This window comes from Bubalus kerabau, chromosome 1, assembly GCF_029407905.1.
Source record: "Bubalus kerabau isolate K-KA32 ecotype Philippines breed swamp buffalo chromosome 1, PCC_UOA_SB_1v2, whole genome shotgun sequence".
In the NCBI taxonomy this organism is placed as follows: domain Eukaryota; kingdom Metazoa; phylum Chordata; class Mammalia; order Artiodactyla; family Bovidae; genus Bubalus; species Bubalus kerabau.
The window spans coordinates 36,766,488-36,792,199 of record NC_073624.1 but is presented as its reverse complement, the minus strand read 5'-3'; the positions used below and the strand labels follow the sequence as shown (position 1 = coordinate 36,792,199).

General features: G+C 41.8%; 1 protein-coding gene across 3 annotated transcripts in view; it reads left to right on the top strand.

The window, feature by feature from the left end:
* The first annotated feature begins 3,380 nt into the window (after positions 1 to 3,380).
* Positions 3,381 to 25,712, top strand: part of BCAT1 (branched chain amino acid transaminase 1) — an 85,965-nt gene continuing 63,633 nt past the window's right edge. The window contains exons 1-3 of one of the 3 annotated variants that reach the window (XM_055572045.1): positions 3,381 to 6,177; positions 7,289 to 7,360; positions 18,285 to 18,485. In XM_055572045.1, coding sequence (XP_055428020.1) covers positions 5,962 to 6,177; positions 7,289 to 7,360; positions 18,285 to 18,485 — 489 coding nt within the window. In that variant the 5' untranslated portion in view covers positions 3,381 to 5,961. Of the gene's footprint in view, positions 6,178 to 6,372; positions 6,510 to 6,625; positions 7,216 to 7,288; positions 7,361 to 18,284; positions 18,486 to 25,712 lie in introns of those variants that run through there. The other 2 variants (XM_055572064.1, XM_055572055.1) reach the window with 2 other exon arrangements.

The window sequence follows — 25,712 nt, the reverse complement described above, 5'->3', positions numbered from 1 at the left end:
TCTGAGTTCTTGGCTTCACACAGGAAAGAACTCAAGAATGAGCCATAGTAAAGTGAAAGAAGGTTTATACAAGGAAGAAACACACTCTGTAGACAGAGTGTGGGCCATCTCAGAAGGCTAGAGTGGTGCCAGGGTATGGGGTTATCAGGTTTTATAGGGGTGGGTATTTTCATTTTCTTGGGCTCCAGAATCACTGTGCACAGTGACTGCAGCCTTGAAATTAAAAAGACACTTGCTCCTTGGAAGGTAAACTATGGCAAAACTAGACAGCATATTAAAAAGCAGAGACATCACTTTGCTGACAAAGGTCTGTATAGTCAAAGCCATGGTTTTTCCAGTAGTCATGTACAGATGTGAGAGTTGGACCATAAAGAGGTCTGAGCACTGAAGAATTGATGCTTTTGAACTGTGGTGTTGAAGAAGACTCTTCCAAGGGACTCAAACCTGTCAATCCTAAAGGAAATCAGTCCTGAATATTCACTGGAAGGACTGATGCTGAAGCTCCAATGCTTTGGTCACCTGATGTGAAAAGCCAACTCATTGGTAAAGGACCCTGGTGCTGGGAAAAATTGAGGGCAGGAGGAGAAGCGGAACACAGAAGATGAGATGGTTGGATCACATTTTTGACCAAAGTCCAGGAGATAGTGAAGGACAGGGACTCCTGGTGTGTTGCAGTCTGTGGGGTCACAAAGAGTTGGACACGACTTAGCAACTGAACAACAATAAAAATTTCATAGGCTAATGAGTGGGAGGAGTAATTCCAGCTTTTTTTGGGAAGGGGTGAGGATTTTCAGGAATGGGACCACCATCCACTTTTGATGCTTACAATCATGGCACCTGTGGGTGTGTCATTTAGCATACTGATGTGTTACAATGACCCAGATAACCATGATGGTGTGATCACTCACCTCGAACTAGACATCCTGGAATGAGAAGTCAAGTGGGCCTTAGGAAGCATCACTACGAATAAAGCTAGTGGAGGTGATGGAATTCTAGTTGAGCTATTTCAAATCCTAAAAGATGATGCTGTGAAAGTGCTGCACTCAGTATGCCAGCAAATTTGGAAAACTCAGCAGTGGCCACAGGACTGGAAAATATCAGTTTTCATTCTAATCCCAAAGAAGGGCAATGCCAAAGAATGTTCAAACTACTGCACAATGGCACTCATCTCACATGCTAGCAAAGTAATGCTCAAAATTCTCCAAGCCAGGCTTCAACAGTATGTGAACTGTGAACTTCCAGATGTTTAAGCTGGATTTAGAAAAGCTAGAGGAACTAGAAATCAAATTGCCAACATCTGCTGGTGGTGGTGGTTTAGTTGCTAAGTCATGCCTGACTCTTGTGACCCCATGGACTGTAGCCTGCCAGGCTCCTCTGTCTATGGGATTCTCCAGGCAAGAATACTGGAGTGGATTGCCATTTCCTTCTCCAGGGGATCTTCCTGACCCAGGAATCGAACCTGCATCTCCTGCACTGCAGGCAGATTCTTACCAACTGAGCTATGAGGGAAGCCCATCATCCGTTAGATCATTGAAAAAGCAAGAGAGTTCAAAAAAAAAATCTACTTCTGCTTTATTGAGTATGCCAAAGTCTTTGACTGTGTGGATCTCAACAAACTATGGAAAATTCTTAAAGAGATGGGAATACCAGACTACCTTACTTGCCTCCTGAGAAATCTGTATGCAGGTCAAGAAGCAACAGTTAGAACTGGACATGGAACAGACTGTTTCCAAATAGTACATCAAGGCTGTATATTGTCACCCTGCTTATTTAACTTATATGCAGAGTACATCATGAGAAATGCAGGGCTGGATGAAGCACAAGCTAGAATCAAGATTGCCAGGAGAAATTTCAATAACCTCAGATATGCAGATGACACCAGTTATGGCAGAAAATGAAGAAGAACTAAAGAGCCTCTTGATGGAAGTGAAAGAGGAGAGTGAAAAAGTTGGCTTAAAACTCAACATAATGGCATCTGGTCCCATCACTTCATGGCAAATAGATGGGGAAACAATGGAAACAGTGAAAGACTTTATTTGGGGGGGCTCCAAAATCACTGCAGATTGTGACTGCAGCCATGTAATTAAAAGACACTTGCTCCTTGAAAGAAAAGTTATGACCAACCTAGACAGCATATTCAGAGAAGGCAATGGCAACCCACTCCGGTACTCTTGCCTGGAAAATCCCATGGACAGAGGAGCCTGGTAGGCTGCAAGTCCATGGGGTCGCTGAGAGTTGGACATGACTGAGTGACTTCACTTTCACTTTTCACTTTCATGCATTGGAGAAGGAAATGGCAACCCACTCCAGTGTTCTTGCCTAGAGAATCCCAGGGACGGGACAGCATGGTGGGCTGCTATCTACGGGGTCCCACTGAGTTGGACACAACTGACGCGACTTAGCAGCAGCAGCAGACAGCATATTAAAAAGCAGAGACATTATTTTGCCAACAGATGTCTGTCTAGTCAAAGCTATGGTTTTTCCAGTAGTCATGTATGGATGTGAGAGTTGGAATATAAAGAAAGCTGAGCGCCAAAGAATTGATGCTTCTGAACTGTGATGTTGGAGAAGGCTCTTGAGAGTCCCTTGGACTGCAAGGAGATCAAACCCATCAATCCTAAAGGAAATCAGTCCTGAATGTTCATTGGAAGGACTGATGTTGAAGCTGAAACTCCAATACTTTGGCCACCTGATATGAAGAACTGACTCATTTGAAAAGACCCTGATGCTGGGAAAGATTGAGGGCAGGAGAAGAAGGGGATGATAGAGGATGAGATGGTTGGATGGCATCACTGACTCAATGGACATGAGTTTGAATAAACTCTGGGAGTTGGTGATGGACAGGGAAGCCTTGCGTGCTGCAGTCCATGGGGTCACAAAGAGTTGGACATGACTGAGTGAACTGAACTGAACTGAGAGACCCTTGGACATTTAGGGAATCAAGCCAGTCAATCTTAGGGAAATCAACCCTGAATACTCATTGGAAGGACTGATGTTGGAGCTGAAACTCCAGTATTTTGGTCATCTGATAAGGAGCAGCTGACTCATTGGAAAAGTCCCTGATGTTGGGAAAGATTGAGGGCAGAAGGAAAAGTGGGCATTAGAGGATGAGATGGCTGGATCGCATCACCCATGCTATGGACACGAACTTGGGCAAATTTCAGGAGGTGGTGAGAGACAGAGAGGCCTGGTATGCTACAGTCCATGGGGTCACAAAGAGTCGGACATGACTAGGCAACTGAACAACAAACTCTCTAAGGCACTACCAAAGGCCACTACCTGGTTGGCTTTTTGCCTACCCTCCCAGTCTCACCAGTTGGATCACCCTCCTCGGATGTCTCCTCCAGCTCTCATCTTTTTTTTTTTTTTGGGCTGTGCTGGATCTTCGTTGCTGCAAGGGCTTTTCTCTAGTTGCAGAGGCAACTCTTTAGTTGCTGTGCTTGAGTTTCTCACTGCGGTGGCTTCTTTGTGGTGGAACATGGGCTTTAAGGCGTGTGGGCTTCAGTAGAGGCAGCTTGAGGGCTCTAGAGCACAGGCTCAATAATTGTGGCGTGCAGGCTTAGTTCCTCTTAGTCATGTTGGATCTTCTCAGATCAGGGACTGAGTCAGTATCTATCTCCTGCATTGGCAGGAGAATTCTTTCCCACTGAGCCACCAGGGAAGCCCACCCTCTTTTGTAAGCTCCACATTCCTTTCCTTTTTAGAGATGTCCTTTCTGCCTGGAACTCACTTTCATCCCTGACGTTCTTCATCCTTTCTTCCTGTAGTGAATTTTTTAATCCACATCTTTCCTCAAGGATTCCTTGCCGGACTTTTCTAGGTCAGTTACATTTCATCATTAGAGGCTCTTAAGCCACATATGCATTTTCACATTTGCAGGGATTAATTAACACTTTTAAACACAAGTAACATTTTCCTATTTGACTGGAGACAATGCTATATAACAGGATGGAGGTGTGCTCACCGTGCATATCCAGCACTTAACCCAGTGCAGGCACAAATGTTACACACTTAATGAATATTTTAGACTTTTGATTGTAAGCACATTACTGCTCACAAGAGAGGCAGACTGAAAAAAAATAGTATTTAGGAGTCATCAGCATATAGGTGGAGCCATAAAAATGCTCATGAAGCAGAACCATTGGGTTGAGCAAAATGAAGGCTATTAGGAACCTTGCTTAGGTGGAATAACTGAACAGAAGTCAAATTATAGTCACTTGAAAGGGAAGGAAGTAGCAGCAGTTAATAAAGATGGTGCTTTCCCACCAGAGAGAGTCTGGCTCTGAAGGGGAGGAAAGAGGAAAGGTCAGGGGGACCCTGTAGTAATTTTTTAATAACATCATTCATGTATGATACAGGCTTTCTTGGCTGAATAGGGAGGGTTTACAGGTCACTTAATGGTCACTTACAGGTCATTCCTTAAAATGGCAAGGAAATCAGAGCTGTTTAGTATCTACCTATAAAATAATAACCTATAAAATAATTGAATTAATAGTAAGATATAGACATTTGTGCTCAGTTGCTCAGTGATGTCCAACTCTTTGTGACCCTATGGGCTGTAGCCTACCAGGCTCCTCTGTCCATGGGATTCTCCAGGCAAGGATACTGGAGTGGGTTGCCATTTCCTTCTCCAGGGAATCTTCCCCATCTCTGGACCCAGGAATAGACTCCCAGTCTCCGGTGGTTCCTGCATTGGCAGGCAGGTTCTTTACTGCTCAGCCACCTGGGAATCCCCATACACATTTAAACCAGACTTTTGAATGCAAATAAGTTGTTTGAAACTCTTCAACTAAGCGTTTCTTATTTTTATGCTTGGGGTAGGAGTACACTTAATTTGTATTTTCTTTCAATAGTTCACAAATATTCTTGCGTATACTTAATCTATATTTTCTCTTAATTGTTCAAAAGTATACTTGAGTATACTTAATCTGTATTTTCTTTCAATTGTTCAATTTTACATCTGTTTAACAAGAGACTCTGGTTGCCAGTGACATGTGACCTGTTAGGGCTCCACCCCAGCCTAAGAGGCTTTTCTATGTCTAGTACGGAGGGGAGAGAGGAAGGGAGAAGTGCATGCAATTTCTGGGCGATAAGATTACAGCTATATTGACTTTGCTGCTGATGCTGCTAAGTCGCTTCAGTCATGTCTGACTCTGTGCGACCCCATACGCGGCAGCCCACGAGGCTCCCCCGTCCCTGGGATTCTCCAGGCAAGAACACTGGAGTGGGTTGCCATTTCCTTAACCACTCTCCCACTTTCTAAGATCAAATCAGCACAAGTCACCACTTCCTATTCCTTTAAAAGCCCAGAAAGGCTCATAATTTAATCTGACATTGCTCCAGGAGCACACAGCAGACAATAGCCATTACATTCTTCCTTTTCCTTTTCCGATGTCACTTTCCCAGCTCAGTTTCTAAATGTTTTTATCACACGCCTACAACAAAAAACTGTCAAAGCCGCTTGGTTAGGAGCTCGTGGTCTACTTTGCCTGAAACCGATGGATGGGGGTGGAGGGGTGGTAAGTGGGTCTGAGTGGCCTTGAGGTCTTTGAGCAGAAAAAAGTTTAACACTCCAAGCTTGCAAATCCGACTTGGTTGGTGGTGAAATCCAAAGCCTGGATTCACGTTCTCCTTCAGTTTTGGGGGTCAGTGGCAGATAACCGTCCAGGCACAACTGGCAATCTCAGTTGTAAACTCTCCGGGCAGGAGGGGCGGAGGGAAGCAGAAACTGCCTTTTATGGGTTTGTCAAAGGAAAATTTGTCCTGAAGAAAAATTAATTTACCAGAAGTGGCTTCCCCCACGGCAGAGGGGCGTTTCCAGGCCCACCGTGGCGTTGTTTGGTAAATAAGGATGCTTGCTCAGTGCCTGTTCGCGGAAAGGCGCTCCTGCATTCTCGTGCCCTGGGGGCTGGGACTAGGGCTTGGAGTTTCCCGTCTGGAGGATCAGTTTCTCCCCCAGGGATGATGGAGTGGCTACGCTGTTCCTTGCGCCTGGTGGCCGGGGCACCCGGGCGGTGGCGGCCGGTTCCGCGCGGTGCGTGCGCTGGGGCTTGGCCGCTCCGCCTGCTTTCTCGTGGAGCCGGGCGCAGCGTGTCGCCGTCGCTCTCCGCTGCCGCGCGCCCCGGAAGGCTCCCCATGGCCAGCCCGCCCCCCGCCGCCGCAGCCCTCGTCCCTCAGGTACCCAGACCACAGGCTTTCGCGGGGGTGGGAGTAGGAATAGGGGTGGGGCAGATCGGACCCCAGGCTCTCGGAAGTCCACGGGCCTGGCCGGGCGCGCAGCTGCTGTTTCCCGCACCATCCTGCCTCGCCTTGCACCACCATTCTGTCTCCATCCGGGAGTCTTCTCTTTCCCCATCCCTGCCCCAAATCTAGAGTCCCAGTCTGCGAACGCCTCGGAGAGGCCCCCGCCAGCCAGATCTAAAAGTCCCGCCGGTGACCTGCTCCGGAGCGAGGCGCGGACAGCCACCGGGAAAGTGAGGGTCGCCATGGAATCCGCTTTGGTGGAAGAGGTGGGGGCGGCGGGGGTGGGGCGGGGGAGCAGAGGGAACGGAATTTCTGGGCTGCCAGAACTGACAGCCACATCCTGCGTGCCTTCGCCACCCCAAAATATTTTGCCCGTAGCCTTTTGCCTCCCTGAATCCTTTTCTTCCTCTCTTCCCTAGTGATGTAGCAGATTAGGTTTTTTTTTTTTTTTGAAGGTCAGTACCTTTTCCTGTCCGACCTGTTTCCATTGCGTCCTTAAGTGTTTTTAAAATTTTACTCCCTCATTCCATGAGTTCTGTCCTTAACGAGTGTCCTTGAGCCTGCATTGGAGGACCCTACCCGTGGAGAAAATGGTTCACTCTGGTCCCCATCGCTTTTCCAGGCTTGCTATTGTGCGCCCGTGATCGACAAGACCACGAGGCTGAGTGCGCCCAGGAGATTTCTCTGTTAATGGCTTTAAGCCCTAATCTAGACTATTTCCTCGGATAAAAGGGAGACAATTACTTTCTTGTTCTTTGCTGGTGAACCCTGGCGCTTCAGGGCGAACCTGGAATTTAATCAGTCTGCTCGAAGCCAGCGGTGGAGGACAAAAACAGCCGCGACCTCCGACAGGGCAGAAAGAGAAGGACAGCTCTCGTAGGACGCTCTTCTTTGGGGCTGGTGCCTGGGTGTTTGATTCTCCTTTTCCTGTTTGCTTGGGGACCAGACCCGAGAGCAGCGAAGGGTGTGATGGTGAGTGATATTGATTACCCCAGACCCCAGTGAGACACCTGGTTTTACTTAATGGATTTAATTCTTCTTTAAGGACTGCAATAATGGATGCTCCGCAGAAGGTACCGGAGAAGGCGGATCCAAAGAGGCAGTGGAGACTTTCAAGGTAGGTTACTTGCCAGAGGCTAAGTGAAACAGCAGTTCAGTTGAATACAGCCATTTCTTGTTGAGATTTGGGGCAGTTTTCTCCGCACAGGTTTATACAATAAATGAAATAAGCTGCCATGCATTTTAAATTCCACTCTTCTGGGGAAAAAGTCATATGGGGAGCAGTGTAGGACAGTCGTATAAAATTACCGGGCAGTTAATTGCTTATTTCATGAATTTTAAAAGTTTTCTTGGAAAATAACCAGTTCGTGACTTTCACCTTGAGGTTTATCTGATTATATAATACTTTTAACCCTTCACCCTATTTGTGGAAAAAGCTAACTCATTTGTTTCTTCTTTAAGCAGCAGCTAACATTTTACAGTAAAACAAACAAAAAAAAGGTTGTATTTCCTTCATTTCTCTCTAAATTCTGGGGTTTATATATTAAATAACCTTGTACTTCACAGAGGAATAGTGAGAAGCGAGAGAAAGAATCTTGTAAAGTATTTTAAAAATCATAAGAACATAAATGTAAGGTTTATTATCATTTTCTCCTTAATTCATTATCTCCACCTATTCCCGACTCCTCCAGGCCACGGAGATTTTTTCCTCCGTGGCTTTTCTTTTTTCCTCCTTCTGCTCTTCTGCCTGTTTCAGTCACTGTCAATTGTCATCCATAGCACAGTGTCCTAATGATCTCACATCCTGTCAGGGTTCAGAGACGGATGAGACTTGCTCATCAATTTCACACGTACCCAGCTCTTACTATGTGCCGGGGACTGTGCTAGGCATTAGAAATCCAAAGATAAATTTAATGTAAGATCTCTACTCTCAGGATTTTTTAAAAATCAAAATATGATATAGTAATTTCCTTACTAAAACGTTTGTGAATTTATTTGTTCATGTTATTCCTTGTCCTTTAAAGATAGTGTCCTGTAACCCAACAGTAGATAGATATACGCTGCTAGTCTATGAAGACTAAGTTCTAATACATTTTAGGGACTTAGATGTTGAGATATGGATCCTTGAAAGAATGAAATAAAAAGGATTCTTACTTGATAATCTCTAAGGGTCATCTTATATAGTAAATTCCTCACAGGCTATAGATTAATGAAAAAATTTCCCAAAAGGCTTTTATACTTTTATACATAGAATAATTGTTTGCAAAGGGAAGGGTTAATTCATCATGTAAATAATCTTCTCTTTGTTAATTTAAATTTCTATACTTTAGATTTTAGTTAAGGGGAATGTATTGATATTCTCTAGGCCACAATACCGGAATGGGAAGCCTTTCTCTTCTCCAGGGGATCTTCCCAACCCAGGAATCCAACCAGGGTCTCCTGCATTGCAGACAGATTCTTTACCAACTGAGCTATCAGGGAAGCCCACTGATATTCTATGCTTATGTATTTGCATATCAAAACATCAGTGGTAATTGTGGTTGAATTCACAGTGCAATGTGAAGAGGCAAATGAAAAATGAAACCGGTAATTTGTGGGGCAAAAAAATGGTGGATATTACAGGACCATGTTGGCTTTGGACTTTTTCTATTTCCTTCTTGATCACCTCATTTATAACTTTAAATTGCCTTTTGATCTCTCTTGGATAGTTTTCATATTGTATCCCTTCTCCCATTTTGATACAGTTGTTTTATTTTTTTTTTAACTTTTTATTTTACATTGGAGTATAACCAATTAACAATGCTGTGATAGTTTCAGGTGGACTGCAAAAGGACTCATTCATACATATACATGTTGATACAGTAATTTTAAAGTAAGGAAACCATTTTCCGAGAGTCCGGTAATGAGGTCCCTTATTACTGGGAAATCCTAGGGAATCTTTCTGTGGACTCCAGGGTTATCTTCGTTTCAAGGAGATCAACTGTCTGTTTCTTCCCCTTCCCTTTGCTTCCACAGCCCAAATTCTCTCCACAGCCCTAACTCTCTCATCCATACAACTTCCTTATTAGGTTTAAAAAAATGTCTCTAAATGATAACAAATGTAGCACCCATGGCTTTCCAACTAGAGCAAGACAGATGCACTTGTTTTAAAGTTATGCAATTAGAGGGCTTCCCAGGTGGCACAGTGGTAAAGAATCTGCCTGCCAATGCAGGAGACGCAAGGGACACAGGTTTGATACCTGAATCGGGAAGATCCCCTGGAGGAGGAAATGGCAATGCATTCCAGTATTCTTGCCTGGGAAGTCCTGACAGTTATAATCCAGAGACAGCCTTTGAAAGTTTAAGTGCCAACTCAGAGAAGTACTGATGGCAATTGGATGTTGCTTGAATTCAGAGCTAATAATAGCCCTCAGGGGCTCTTAACCTAGTTGCACTAGCCTGGTGCATGCTTCCCCATCTCAGAGCAAATGGTTCCCCAACCACACATTTTGTGTCAAGAAATGGTTGTTTTTTAATATGCCCTATTTTTGTCATATTTCATGTTGTTTCACAGACCATTGTGGCCTTACAAATTTTTCCACAAGCGTATGTTATGAGACACCCTGACTTTGAAATCACTGGAGAAAGTTGAAGCATTAGGAAGAGACAGAGTAATCATGAAGGAGGAAATAACATGTTACAAATATTGCTGTTTTATCCATCTTTAGAAAGGAACTATAGGAAAAAGATGGCTTCTAAAGAACTCTGATAAAAATTGTGCAGAAAATTTGTTTCTTTTACGTGAGTGCTGTTTTCCTCTTTGAACTGTACTTCACATCTACTCAAACCAGTCACACACCTGCATGTTACTTGCTTAATTTTGAATTTCATTCAACTGTATCACCTCATTGTTTATATTTGGTTTTCTTAGGTAATTTCTTTTTGCATTCAGGTTAACAGCTGTTATTTTTAGTTTCCAGAATTGCAGGCATTTTTGTCAATAAAGGAGAATTGGAGTTCTTGATGAAATTCTGAAGGCACCTATGAGTGTGCTGTTTTACAAAGCTGCATGTGGGAGCAATCCTCGTGTACAAATCAGAATGTTAGAGGGTTGCAATTCACTTCATTAACAAATTACACGTCTTACAAGAAGATGTAGTAGTTTACTGAAAGGAAACTAATACCTAGCAATATAGTCATTTATTTTTTATTTCAAGCAACTTAACTAGTATTAGCAAATTATCACAGTAGCACTAGTTGAACTTAAAAACATAAAAAAGGCTTTGCCATTAACAGTGAGTCCCACCCATTATGGGTGGTCTTAGAAGTATTTTGAAGAGAGGATTCAGAAAAGTATATTCTAGGCCCAGATTATTATTCAAGTTGACTCTGTAAGGGTTTGCAATCATGACAACAGAAAGGACTTTTATGATTTATAGTAAGTACAGGTTTTTGTTTTCAATTTTGTTTTTCCTATAGCAGTGTATTATGTTGAGATATCCAAAACCATGAAGATCAATCCAGGTTTAGTGAGGTTTAGAACAGAATTAGTCAAACATATTTGATATGATACTGTGCTAAATGAGAGGCCAATATGATCAAGAGAAATGACTCTTTTTCCCAATTGTTTAAATCAATCCAAGGGACTTTATAGAGGAAACCAAGCACTTGGGAGAGTGAGCTGTCTATATCAAAGGGTTGCATGAGAAATGGGTAAGGCAAGTGATTGGTGGTGGAAAGCTGAGGACACCCCAGACTACTGGGTTGGGTAGGGGTTCTGGTTTCCACACTTAATGCTGGAGGAAGAAGGGAGGGAGTTGAGATAAGCTGGAGGTGCCTTATGTTCAATTTTACACGTGGAAGAAATAATGGAAAAAAAGAGGTGAGAGTGGGGAGGCATCTGCAGCCGAGTTTTAGTCCTTCTGTCTGTTCCCATGTTAGACAAAGGTGTATAAACAAGAATTCCTAAGTGCTGAGGCGCTGTGTGCTGGGCTAATGTGTACACCCAATACAGCCCTAGACGTGCTCAGTTGCTAAGTTGTTTCTGACTCTTTTGTGACCCTGTGGACTGTAGCCTGCCAGGCTTCTCTGTCCATGGGATTCTCTAGGCAAGAATACTGGAGTGGATTGCCATGCCCTCCACCAGGGGATCTTTTTGAGCCAGGGAACGAACCTGTGTCTCATGCTTCTCTGTGTCTCCTGCATTGGCAACGGATTCCACTGAGCCACCTGGGAAGCCTCATGTACAGCCCCAGACATATTCCTTATTAACAGAATTCTGGTTTTATTTGCAGTTCTCTGACCAACCCTGAATGACAAACCTGCATTTCAACCTCCCCTGCAGCTGAAGATATCAGTGTGATACATTTCTAACCAATAAGGCATAAGGGAATTTCTGAGAAAATTTTGCTTTTGTGACCAAAGGGTACAGATTTGTCTGTATTGTCCTTTTCCTCCCCTTTCTTTGGACTTTGATTAGATCCTTGGGCTTCCCCCGTGACACTAGCGGTAGAGAATTCGCCTGCCAATGCAGGAGATGCAGGTTCAATCCCTGGGTTGCAAAGATCTCCTGGAGGAAGAGATGACAACCCACTCCAGGATTCTTGCCTGGAGAATTCCATGGACAGAGAAGCCTGGTGGGCTACGGTCCATGGGGCTGCAAAGAGTCGGACACGACTGAAGCGACTTAGCATGCACATAATGAATTTGCTAGCAGAGGTCATCTCTGGAAAGTGTAAATGTGATTGCCAGGCAAAGGCTAGAGATTTTTACTTTTCATTTTTCTTTCCTTCTTTTAGTAGAATTTTTTGAATAAATTAATGATTGAGAAGTCAGGAAGTAGAAAGCAATATGAATATCAGACATAGGTACCCAATTTTGAAGGAAATATTATGTGTTCCATTTTGGACATACTCACTTTGAGATGACCAAGTTCCTATGATTGTGAGAGAGTACGTGGCTTTCAGTAAGAATTCACAGATCCGTTAGATCTGAATCTCTGTTGCTGGTTCTCAGCCCTTCCCGTGCACTAGCCTGTCCTGGAGAGTTTTCAACTGAACAGTTTAAACTGAAACTGATGTGGAGCCCCACTCTTGAATCTCTTTTTCACTGATCTTAGGGTAGGGCATGGGCATTGATATTTTTCTTAAAAAAATAAATCCTCCCAGGTAAATCAGCTCAGTACCCGATGCTGGGAACCATTGCTGTTTAAGTTGGTGAAATTTTCAGGAGAAATGGTATGGTATGTTTCTCAGCCCTGACTACAGTTAGAATCCACTTGGATAACTTAAACAAACAAGCACAGTCCTGCTCCATCCCTCTGGGATTTTAGAATGGTGTCCAGCTTCGTGTTTTTAAAAACTTATGCAGTTAAGTCCAGTGTTTTTTCAGGATTGAGAATCTCTGATGCCAAGGGGGAAGTGTAGAGGCTCAAAGAAAAAGCTCAACATCACCCAGATTCTCTTATTTTACTGGTGAAACTCTCCTCCTTTCAACTTTGCTCCTTCATGCTTCATAAAAACAGAAGCAAATTAAAACATGGTAGCCATGCCTTAACGGCTCCTACAAATTACCAGGAATGGAGAGAGAAACTTGGGTTACCTCAACTGCCAGCAATGTCTGTGGTAAAGGTCCTGGGGAAATAAGAAAGATGGGGTACAATCTTGGTTGCATAGAGGCAGAGTACATGGAGAACTGAAATGTCAATCAGTATACAATGGGGTGGGCTTCCCAGGTTGCTAGTGGTAAAGAACCTGCCTGCCAATGCAGGAGACTCTAGAGACATGGGTTCAGTCTTTCAGGAAGATCCCCTGGAGGAGGGCATGACAACTCACTCCAGTATCCTTGTCTGGAGAATCCCATGGACAGAGGAGCCTGGTGGGCTACAGTCCGTAGGGTCACTAAGAGTTGGACACGACTGGTGGAACAGCACACACACACACACACAAAACACACACACACACACACACACACACACACACAATGGGGTAATTGGTTCTCTCAGCCCCTCCTTGTCCCTATGCCAGCAGTCACAGAGCCTCTAAGATTTTCTGTCAGTTCACTTCCCCTGCATCCCTGTCACACTGACTCTGCTGTTTCCTGTTCCTACCAAGTGTGTTCCCACCTCAGGGCCTTTGCACTTGTTTCCTCTGCCTGAAATACTTTGCCCCTAAATCTCTACATGACCTGTCTTCATTCAAGTCTCTGCTCAAATGTCACCTCATCTGGGAGGCCTTCCCTAACCCTTCCATCTAAAATAAGCATTCTCTTTCCCACTCTATCCCTTTAAACTTTCATTTTTTTCATAGCACTGATCACTTCTTGACATCTGTTTATCTCCTTATTCTTTTTTGTTTGCTTTTGTGATTGTGGTTGATTTTATTTTGTTTCTTTATAATTCTTTAGTCGTTTTCAAATATTTGACAAGTAACAGATACTGCATTTATAATGAGAAAAAAAAAGTGCCATTTGTGAAGGAATTTTAAAAAAAGAGTAGAAGAACTCCACAAGGTAATTAGGCCAGCTCTGAATTTTCCAGGTATTTGTTATCTATAATCATAATATGCTGCTGCTGCTAAGTCGCTTCAGTCGTGTCCAACTCTGTGCAACCCTATAGATGGCAGCCCACCAGACTCCCCCGTCCCTGGGATTCTCCAGGCAAGAACACTGGAGTGGGTTGCCATTTCCTTCTCCAATGCATGAAATTGAAAAGTGAAAATGAAGTCGCTCAGTCGTGTCCGACTCTTAGCAACACCACGGACTGCAGCCCACCAGGCTCCTCCATCCATGGGATTTTCCAGGCAAGAGTACTGGAGTGGGGTGCCATTGCCTTCTCCGAATCATAATATGCCTGCCTTCTTTTTATTTATGTAAAAAATCTTTTTTTTTAATTTAATTTAATTTTTTTAATACCAAAAACATTTTGTGTTTGAGTATAGCCGATTAACAATACTGTGATAATTTCAGGTGAATAGCAGGACTCAGTCATACATATACATGTATCCATTCTCTCCCAAACCCCTTCTGTCAAGGCTGGCACATCCCCCTGGCCCAAACCACTTATTCTTTATATTGTTTTTCCCCCTCACTAAGAGAAGAGGACTTGTTTCATTCCCTGAGTTTCTTTGTGCCTGGCACAATACAGGTACGCAGTAGCTCAAAAATTGTTAGGTTAATTTGGTGCTGAATTGGTTGAATGGACCTATGCTAGGGTTCTACTCTGAGCTAAGACCCCTGTGTCTGCCAGGGAGGTTCTTTTTCTGGTCATATTTGTGCAGCCAATAACAAAACTGAAGCTGAGACTGAAACAGCACAAGCTTTATTCAGTGGTGAAGTGGGAACCCTCACGAATCAACTTTTCAACCCCAGTCAGGCAAAGACACCAAATGTATAAGAGGATTGAAGTATAAGGGAGGCAACTGGAAAGAGTGGGAGTTATAATATCCATGAGTTATCTGAGAACAGGAGTGCGGTTTGGACCTAGAACTGATGCAGCTCTGCTTTTCAGTCCCTATATGTGGCTTTTCCGGCTGTTGTCATGGCACTTGTCAGCTGTCATGGTGCTGGGGGGGGTGTCATTTAGATACTGTATTACAATGATGTACAGTGACACCCAAGGTCTAGTGGAAGTCACATCTTCTGCCATCTTGGTCCTGGTTAGTTCTAACCAGTTCTGCTTTTTTTCCTCTTTGTAGCTTCCTCCTGAAACTTAGATAAGTTTCTATTGGTTGCTGTGTGACAGAGGGGCAGGGGTAACAACCTTGGAAACTGAATGAGTAACACTTGCTCACAGTGGCTACCACTTGTCCTTGACTGGCAGTGAGCATGGCAGAGAAGGAAGACTGAACCCTTGCATCTTGGTACCTCCTGTGCTTGCTGAGTGCAGTGCCTGAGCCGCTGGACTGGTACAGTGTTCACTGAGTGAATAAAAACGCAAAATACTAAGAATAATAAAGCAGATAAGGAAGAAAGGAGTAAGGGAAGGAAGAGAAGTCACCCTACAGTTGGATATGAGGCAAAGCCATAGTCTTGTTTTTAGAAGTTTCTATGCAGATTGTTGTTGAAATACTAACGGTAGTGTTAGTTGCCCAGTCTTGTCCAGCTCTTTGCGACCCGATTGACTGTAGCCCACCAAGCTCCTCTATTCATGGAATTCTCTAGGCAAGACTACTGGAGTGGGTAGCCATTCCCTTCTCCAGGGGATCATTCCAACTAGGAATCAACCTTGGTCTCCTGTGTTGCAAGTTGTTGGAATAAAGTTGTATATATTCCATTGCCTGTTGGTTTCATGGCAGGTAGGGTTACTGGAAAACCTAGAAATCCCAAAAGGTAGAAAGACCCTGTGTGATTGGGTTCTTGTTTATTAACTAATAATAGAATTGACTACCTAATATTAGAAATAGTAGATGGGAAGTCAAACTTCATTTTACTTTTTTTAAAGAATTAAATTGTTTTATTAAAACCACAGAATTTAGAATTTAGTCATTTTACTTTTGAAGAACCATGTAAATCATTGGTTTTGTCTTTGGAAAAAAAAAAAAAAAGCCGATGTCTGTTGCTTTGGAAGTATTTAAGATGTATCCTGAATTCATGGATTAAAAACTCACCCCTTCTACTCACAGTATCTCCACCCCATTTTCATCTACTTTCATCTTTCTGTTTTTCTTGTGTATCTTACTACTTTCCCCTGTTATTAAGAAACTTTTGTTAATGGTGTTAATAAGTGAAAATTTGCATTGAGTTTGTCTTCTTGTATTGCTATAGTTCCAGATTTTTCTTAGCCCAGGATCCCCCAAGCCACTGAAAAAAAACTAACCAAAGCGAAAGCACAAGTGCTTCATTGTACAAGAATACTGTGAAACCATTCATGTAATAAAAAGTGTATGTTAGGATTTCACTCACTCTAAATCCTGGCCATCTTCTGGGAATGAGTCTGTCATTCATTATCGAGTGCAGCTGAAATCAACCAAATGTTATTTTCAGTATCTAAGAAAACCTTTACTATTGTGTGTGCCTGGCACCATGCTGGGGCTGGACATTTAACTGCAAGTACTCTAGCTAGAGTTCTTAACCAAACAGTCTCAATGGACTGGCAAACTTCTTTTTTTTTTTTTAATTTCTTTTTAATTGAAGGATGATTGGTTTACGTATTGGTTTGATTTCTACCACACATCAACATGAATTAGCCATGGTGTACATATGTTGGAGTGGTAAAGAATCTGCCTGCTATACAGGAGACACGGGTTCGATCCCTGGGTCAGGAAGATCCCCTGGAGGAGGGCATGGCAACCCACTCCAGTATTCTTGCCTGGAGAATCCCACGGACAGAGGAGCCCGGCAGGCTACAGTCCACGGACTCGAAAGAGTCAGACAAGACTTAGCGACCAAACCACCACCACCACAGGTGATAACTGAAGCTATGGAAGTGAATGAGACTGCTTGGCGGGCTACAGTCCATAGGGTCGCAAAGAGTCGGACTCGCTGAAGCGATTTAGCACGCACACATGTTGTCCTTTATGCTTCTTTATAATGGAAGCTTTCTGGTTGTTTTAAAATAAATAACATTTTGGACCTAAATATTACTCTAAAAATAACTGATGATTATTCATAATATATCAAACCACAAAGGTGGCTGTAAAGCAGTGAATTAACCAGATATAACTAGGTCATTCAAAAAATAATGATAAGAGGTGATGATACAAAGTGAAGTTCTGAAGTTCTGTACTTGCTTTGTGGGGGTAGGGAAATGACTGCTTTGTGTATTGAAAGAAATGAAGTCTGACCTTCCTAACAGCCTGATCACAGCCTGAACTTGTCCTTGGTTCGTTTTGTGTTTGAGTAGTCTGAGTGCGCCTTCCCCTGTGGTTTGAGTTAGCTGTTGTACAGTTATTGTAAAGTTAGTGATGCTATTGTCTGTGATCCGGATGCGTATGTGGTGGTCATTTGTAATGGGCAAGCCGGCTGTGGAGAGCTGGTGCAATGGGGCTGTGTGAAGTTGTTTCCTATTACTCTTATTTATCTTTCTTTGAATAAGGGGTCCTTTGTTCACTGTTTCCTCAACACAGAATAGAGGATTTATATCTTAGTGTTCAATCTGTACTTCTGTTTTCAACGAGGAAAACATTTGCTTCACTCTGCTGCCTGTCTCCTACCATGTACCCAGAGGGTTTTGGAAGCTGCTGCCAAGAATTCTTTGGGGGAGCCGGAGTATAACCATCCCAAGAGATTCAGTTCTTAATGACATTCTTTTTAGTTTAATAAGTCATTGTGAGCGCTGCTGTTTTGATTCTAAGACCCGCCTTTCTTCTTTCCCGAATGTGCTACATGGGTCTAATGATGGAAATGAAGAGATATGTTCTTCTTTTAGCATGATTTGACCCCATCTATTGTTTCGTCCCAGTTTCTAAACGTCACTGGAAAATTTTAGTTCTGTTATTTGTTTTGGTAGTATACATTACAAAGAATTGTTGTTTTTTTTTTTTTTTTGGTTGCACCTCGCAGCTTCTGAGATCTTAGCTCCTAACCTAACCTCTGGACTGCCAGGGAATTCCCTACATTGCAGAGATATGAAACAACGGATTCTGAATGGAGACATGGTTTTGCTTGGCTCACCCAGTGTTGTTAAGTTTCTGAGTTAGTTGCCAACATTTAAAAGTTAAATGATTTCACTTTTTAATGGCCAGTGACTTAAATTCTGTCTTTTTACTCTCTGCTTCCTCTAGCTCAGAGAAGGCAATGGCACCCCACTCCAGTACTCTTGCCGGAAAATCCCATGGATGGAGGAGCCTGGTGGGCTGCAGTCCATGGGGTCGCTAAGAGTCAAACACAACTGAGTGACTTCACTTTCACTTTTCACTTTCATACATTGGAGAAGGAAATGGCAACCCACTCCAGTGTTCTTGCCTGGAGAATCCCAGGGATGGGGGAGCCTGGTTGGCTGCCGTCTATGGGGTCACATGGAGTTGGACACGACTGGAGCAACTTAGCAGCAGCAGCAGCAGCAGCTCCTCTAGCTAGTGGATGTTCAGTTACTTTTCTTTAATGGTGCTGACTTTCTTCCCCAGGCTGAAGATCTAATAATCACACGAGCCACCGTTTTAAAGGAAAAACCAGACTCCAGTACTCTGGTTTTTGGAACGGTTTTTACAGATCACATGTTAACAGTGGAGTGGTCCTTGGAGCTTGGATGGGAGAAACCACGCATCAAACCTCTTCAAAACCTCTCACTGCATCCGGGTTCATCGGCTTTCCACTATGCTGTGGAAGTAAGTACTTGGAAATTAATGATGGTGACATTGGTCTTCACTGTGGTTACTAAGTAGCTTCCCTGCTCAAAGAGCTCTAAGGCAGCATGGTCTTTACCGTATTAACTAGAGGCAATCATAAGTGTCTATATAAACAGTTGGATTGAAGGTGAGTCTTAACTAATTTTTCAGATTATCTTAAATTTTTAAAATGTCAATTGAAAAATCATGTAGGTGGTAAGCACACTCTAGGGTGTAGAGAATAGAAATATAATGTTTTGCACGTGAAACTTGTAACATTGGCTTACAGTATCATCAGAAAATTATTTGGAGCAAATGGGAAGGACAGTTGGCAAGAAAATTAGCAATCAAAAAGCCTGTACTGTTAATATCTCACTAAGTCACTGCTCTTAGATCTTCTAATGATTGACAATGGATCATTAGGTACAGTATTATATTTATATTTTAATGCTAACTGCATGGTTTTATGACAGCAGTAACTTGTTATGCATGTTAAGGGACATTTAATCAAATGTCAGCCTTCAAGCGTGAATGGAATAATTATAAGCATTAAATATTAAATAGAAGATGCTTTCTGTGGTCCTTCTTAGGATACACACTTAGCCAAATATACAATATATTCCCTGTTCCCTGTGTGGCATCCCTGGTGGCTCAGTGGTAAAGAATCTACCTGCAATACAGGAGACACAGGTTCAATCCCTGGGTAGGGAAGATCCTCTGGAGAAGGAAATGGCAACCCACTCCAGTATTCTTATCTAGGAAATCCCATGTACAGAGAAGTGTTGCAGACTGCTGTCACTCATTTTTAATATATTGGATATCTTTCCTAGAATATTGGGATTCAAGAATCAAGCAGTGGCCTATTATTTAAGGGGCTGAAAGATGGAAATAGTAAATATTCATATTGATATTGATAAAATAACTACATTTGTTTATTGAAATCCTGCAATATGCCCTCTACTGGGTATCTTATATGGGTCAGCTCTTCTAATTGTTTTAAGTGAGAAAAATGTAGTTTATCATTTAGATTCTGGAGTTAAAACATCCTGGGTGCAGATCCTGTCTGCTGCTGCTGCTAAGTCGCTTCACTCATGTCCAACTCTGTGCGACCCCATAGATGGCAGCCCACCAGGCTCCCCAGTCCCTGGGATTCTCCAGGCAAGAACACTGGAGTGGGGTGCCATTGCCTTCTCCAATGCATGAAACTGAAAAGTGAAAGTGAAGTCGCTCAGTCGTGTCCGACTCCTAGCGACCCCATGGACTGCAGCCCACCAGGCTCCTCCGTCCTAGAGTCATATTATTTTGACCCACAAATTAACATGCATATAGTCTCCTTGGACATCTTTCTCCTCCACTAATCAGCCGCATTTTTTTGTTTGTTTTTAGAGCTAAAACTACATGTGGTTTTGTTTCAAATGTATTTTTTGATAAAAAAGGGAAAAGTGAAAGTTGCTCAGTCATGTCTGACTCTTTGCAACCCCATGGACTATACAGTGAATTCTCCAGGCCAGAATACTGGAGTGAGTAGCCTTCTCCTTCTCCAAGGGATCTTCCCAACCCAGGGATCGAACCCAGGTCTTCCACATTGCAGGCAGATTCTTTACCAGTTGAGCCACAAGGGAAGCCCAAGAATACTGGAGTGGGTAGCCTATCTCTTCTCCAGTAGATCTTCCCGACCATAAATAGTGACATATTCACATAGTGAAGGAGAGAAATGGAAGTGTGAGTAGGGAACCTAGATGAAAGAAAATGAAATTTTACAACATGTACTTCATTTTCAGGTTAAGATAAATATTTAGTGAGATAAAGCATAATTTGAAAAAGTGGACAACATACTATTTAATGAATGCTTATAAAGGAATGCCCAAATAGCTACCATCCAGGCAAAGAAATGGACAGCTTGAGTATCCCAGAAGCCTTCTTTGTGCCCCATCTATGTCATAAATCCTGTATTTTCTGGCACTTGTTATTCTTACTTTTATGATGATTTTTCTTTGCTTTTCACTTTGGGTTATGTGTACCTCTAACACTACAATTTTGCCTCTTTTTGAACTTCGTGTAAGTGTAATTATATAAACATATATATTGTGTGTGTGTGCATGTGCACACATATCTATTATTTGAGCTCAATATTATGTGAGATCTATCCATCCAGGACCAATCCTAACGTCCGTGGGGTCTGGGACAAAAGTAAAAACAGACATCCCATAGTCCACCCTCTCTGTTTCTTTCAATCCTGACTCATCCTGTACCACAAGGGGCCTTTTGCACATGCATGTAGATGCCCACCCCACCTGCAAACAGATGACCCTTGGCCATCCCTTGGACTTTGACGCAATCACCCTAGTGATCCTGTCTGTTCTTAAGAGATCAGGAGGCCGGTTCAGACCCTGAAAATAGGATCAGGGCCATTTGGGCAGGGAATTCAGGGAATCCCTAGAACTGAGTATTTGGAGTCTGTCTAGAAAAGGGTCCAGTCAACTACTTGCTCCAAGGAGGTCACAACTGGGGGAAGATAGAGGTGAGAGGCCCTCGAAAGTGTGAAACTCAGGGCAGACACCTGTGTTATCCGAGTCTCAGGGCGGTAGGTACCACATCGTATGTTCCTTATAGCAGTAGTGTTATGTTATGTGAATATATTCAGTCTGCTGTTGACTTGGCACTTGTTTAGTTTCCTTCTGTGAACATTCTTGAACATAGTATGCTGGTGTACTTGTTTACATGTTTTTTTAAGTCAGCAGTTCTCGAAGCATGGTCCATAGACCCCCTAGGCTGCCCTTTGAAGAGATTGCCTAAGGTAAAAAACTCTTCACAGTAATACCAAGGTATTATTTTTCTTCCTCATTGTGTTGCCATTTGTACCAGATAACGCTTTGCCACCCAACCTCTGTTAGTCATTGTATTGTTTATTGCCGTGCATTACAGTATAAAAAGAACGTCAGCTTTACTTAATGTTCTCAATGAAGTGTAATAATGATTGAGTCTATTAAATCTTGACTCTTACATAAACATTTTATTCTGTGTGAGAAAACATCCATTTCACATGAAGCACTGTTGAACTGAAGTGCTATGGTTGCCTCAAGGAAAAGCAATCGCGTGATTGTTTTTGTGTGGTGAACTCAACTGGCTACTTTTTCTACCTGGCGCCATTGTTTCTTGAAAGAACAAAGTTGTTCAAACCTGTGTGTGTTTTTTTTGAAAATGAATGAAATAAGCCTGTCACTTCACGTCAAACAATGGACTGTATTTATTGGCAGTGATAAAATTCTAGCTCTCAAGTGAAAATTGGAATTTTTGGAACATTTGTCTCCCCCACCCTTTCCTCCTATTAAAGAGGTCTTATTTTGTATTATATTGGTGGTTACCAATGTTTTAATGATATTGGTAGTTTTAAAAGGAGTTATCCTTTGAAAGATCTGTATAACTCAGGCAACCAATATTTTTCCAAGTGAGTGTTCCATGATATTACAAATTTATGTGTGAGGAAAGATTCATTCAAAGCGCAGGATTTCCCTGGTAGCCCAGGGGTTAAGACTCCATGCTTCCACTGTACTGGACACAGGTTTGATCCCTGGTCAGTGAACTGAATCCTGCTTGCTGCAGCCATAAAATTAAACAAACAAACAAACAAACCCCCAAAATCCCTGAAGTACATTAAAAAACAATTCTTCCAAGTACAGGATAGGATTTTTGATGTGTCAGTTTGCTATTGTAAACTAAGGTCCCTAGAATTCCATTTTTCATTTCCCTTTGGTTTTGGACTGCAAGGACATTCTCTTGTGAACCTTGGAGGACTTTGAGAGGCAGTGGTCATTTTGTGGTGTACACACTCCTTCTTCTAGTTATTCAATCCCACACTAATCTGGGTGCCGTTTGAAGGAATTTTGCAGATGTGGTTAAAGTCCCTGATTGGTTGATTTGAAGTTATCCAGAGGGAGATTACTGTGGGTGAGCCTGACCTCAGGACATCCATGTAGGTCTGGCTGCTCACATGCACTCACTCTCTTGCTCTGTCTCTCCCTTCCTGAGTCAGTTGGGGATGGGCTGCAGCTCACATCTCCTGGTCCAGCCTGCTTGTGACCTTCTATTTCTCGGTGCTTATCCTACAGATTTTGGACTTTGCTTAGCCAGCCTCCACAGATGCTTTGGGCAATTTCTTCTAATAAATCTGTAAATGTTATATATATTTCTCCTGGTTCTGTTTCTTCTCAGTTGAACCCTGACTGAGACCATTGGATTTTAAGAAATTAACAGAGTATAAAAACCTCATTGATGGGGTTTCAGATTCTGCAGTGCAGCTAAGCTGTAAGGGACCAGCAGTTGTCAAGTTTTAGAGGAGTCTCAGAGATTAATACCCACCATTATCTGAAAAAGTTATCACAAGTACTTTCTTCCTCAACCATATATCTATATGAGACTGTATTTTCTTTGTGTACTTCAGCCAAAATTTCTTATTGCAAGAGACTGAATGCAGAAGCAGATGTGAGAATCCAGTAGTCTTTTGTTAAGCCAAATGTTAAAGATTTGCAACAATGTAAAACAGGGCCACATTTAATATTAATCCTCTTGGAAAATATAGATAATGTGAATGAAAATATTTTAATGTCATAGTCTATTAGTAAATACAATTTCTCACTATGGTTAAGGTAAATATTGGTAGAATACTTTTTAAATAAAAGCTGTTTGACACCTTTATCATTTTTAAGAGTGTGAAGGCACCTGACACCAAAAAACTTTGAGAAATCCTACTTGAGGGTATATCTAGGAATGTGCTGCTGGTATTGAACATATCTTCAATTTTATGAGAAAGGGAAACTTTCCATGGTGATTTTACCTGTTTTTATACCCACTAGCCATGAATTAGCAAATACATTCAATCACAACTCATCAACTTTGCCAGTTCTTATAGCCTGACTTTAAATTTTTAGCTTATTAATAAAATGGCATGTTATTGTGATATTAATTGCCACTTCTGAAGAGGTTGAACACATTTTCAAATGTTTGTCAATTGGATTTCATTTTCTTTGAGGTGCCTGCTTGTTTCCATCTTTTGCTCACTCTATTGTGGTATCTTTGATTTGTAGAAATACTTTATATATTTTGAATATAGGTCTTATGTCATTTATATGTGTTTTAAATATCTTCTTCCACACTTTGACTTTTTATTCTCCCCATAAGTTTTTGATGACAAATAAATTTCACTTTTTGGGGTGGTGGGGGCCTATGCCACACATTTTGTGGATTATTAGTTTCCCGATCAGGGATTGAACCCAGGCCAAGGCAGTGAGACCCCAGAATTCTAACCACTAGGCCACCAGGGAACTCCACAGTTCAATTTTTAAAAGTTGAATTTATCAGTCTTTGCTTTAGGTTTGGTTTTGTGTCTTGTTTAAAGAGTCTTTTTCTACTCCTAGATTATGAAGACATCTTCCTGTGTTATTGATTTTGTCCGTCACAGGTCTTTAATTTCAGAAGTTGATTTTTGTATGAAGTAGGGGTCCAGTTTTTCTTTTTGTTTGTCTGTTTTATTTTCCTACAGATACCCAATTGTCCCAGCACCATTAAAGAAGGCTTTTTCCCTTCTGATACATCATAGCACTTCTTAGCACATACGTGAGATTCTGCTTCTAGATCTCTATTTGCCTTCCATTGTCTTGTCTATCTGGATCTCTCTTTTGTTTCATTGTTTTGCTTCTCCGTCTGAGCAAAAGCCACACTGTCTTTATCTCCAAATCACTATAAGGAGTCTTTTTTTTTTTTTCTCTTTTAATAAGGAGTCTTGATGTCTACTAGAACAAGTCCTTCTGTTTCACTCTTCAAGACTGCCTTGGATATTTCTTGTTCTTTTGCTTTTTCTTATAGCTTAGTTTATCATGTCAGTCAAACTTTTGTGATTCAGTTTGTTGCAAGAAAAATAAATGCCCTGACATGATTTTCATTTGGATTGCATTACATTTTATTAGTCAATTGTGGGAGAATCAGCATCTTTATATTTTATTTTATTTTTTTCATCCTAAAGCATTTTATTTTTTTAAACTTTTAATTTTGATTAGAGTATAGTCTATTACCAATATTGAGATAGTTTCAAGTGGGCCCCTGAGGACTCAGCCGTGTAATACATGTATCCATTCTCCCTCAAACTCCCCTCCCATTCAGGTTGCCATGTAACACTGAGCGGAGTTCCCTGCACTCTTCATTAGTGCAGTCTTTATAATATTGAATCTTTCAATCTATGAATATGAAATTGCTTTCTGCTTCAGTTAGGTCTTTAATGACTTGGTAAGTTTTATATTTTCCTTATGTCTTTCACTTATGTTAGATTTTCCCCGCCTAAGAATTGGTTTTAATTCTACCTTAAATAGTGTTTTTATTTTCTAACTGCTGCTGTTACATGGGAATATACTTTCTTATCTGGTTACCTTGCCTAAATAGATAATTTCACAAGATTATGTCAGTTTTTCTGGATTTTCTACATTTACTCTTTTCTGCATCTCAAGATCCATGACAGTTTTTTTTCTTCTCCTAACTTTATACTTCTATTTCAGGGCTTCTCAGGTGGTGCTAGTGGTAAAGAACCCTCCTGCCAATGCAGGAGACATAAGAGATGAGGGTTTGATCCCTGGGTTGGAAAGATCCCCTGAAGTTATTTCATGACCCTTGCTTTATTTTATTGGTAGTGCAAGCAAGGCAAGCAAGCAATCGCTCCGTCGTGTCCGACTCTGTGATCCCATGGACTGTAGTCTACCAGGCTTCTCTGTCCATGGGATTTTCCAGGCAAGAGTACTGGAGTGGGTTGCTATTTCCTTCTCCAGGGAATCTTCCTGACCCAGGGATCAAACCCAGGTCTTCTGCATTGCAGGCAGACGCTTTACCCTCTGAGCCACCAGGGAAGCCCACTATTGGTAGTGAATATTGATTTAAAGTATTCGTAGTTACAGCAGGTAATGTGTGACGTCCTCCATCTGAAAGAAAAGCTTTAAATTTTATCACTTTAATAGATAAACAACAAGGACCTACTATATAGCACAAACTATATTCAATATCTTGTAATAACCTATAATGGAAAAGAGTCTGAAAAAGGATATATATATATATATATAAACTGAATCACTTTGCTGCATACCTAATGCTGAAACTAATGCATTGTAAATCAACTATACTTTTTAAAAAATTGCCACTTTAAATATAATATTTGTTGCAAATTTATTGAAGAAAGCCTTTATCACT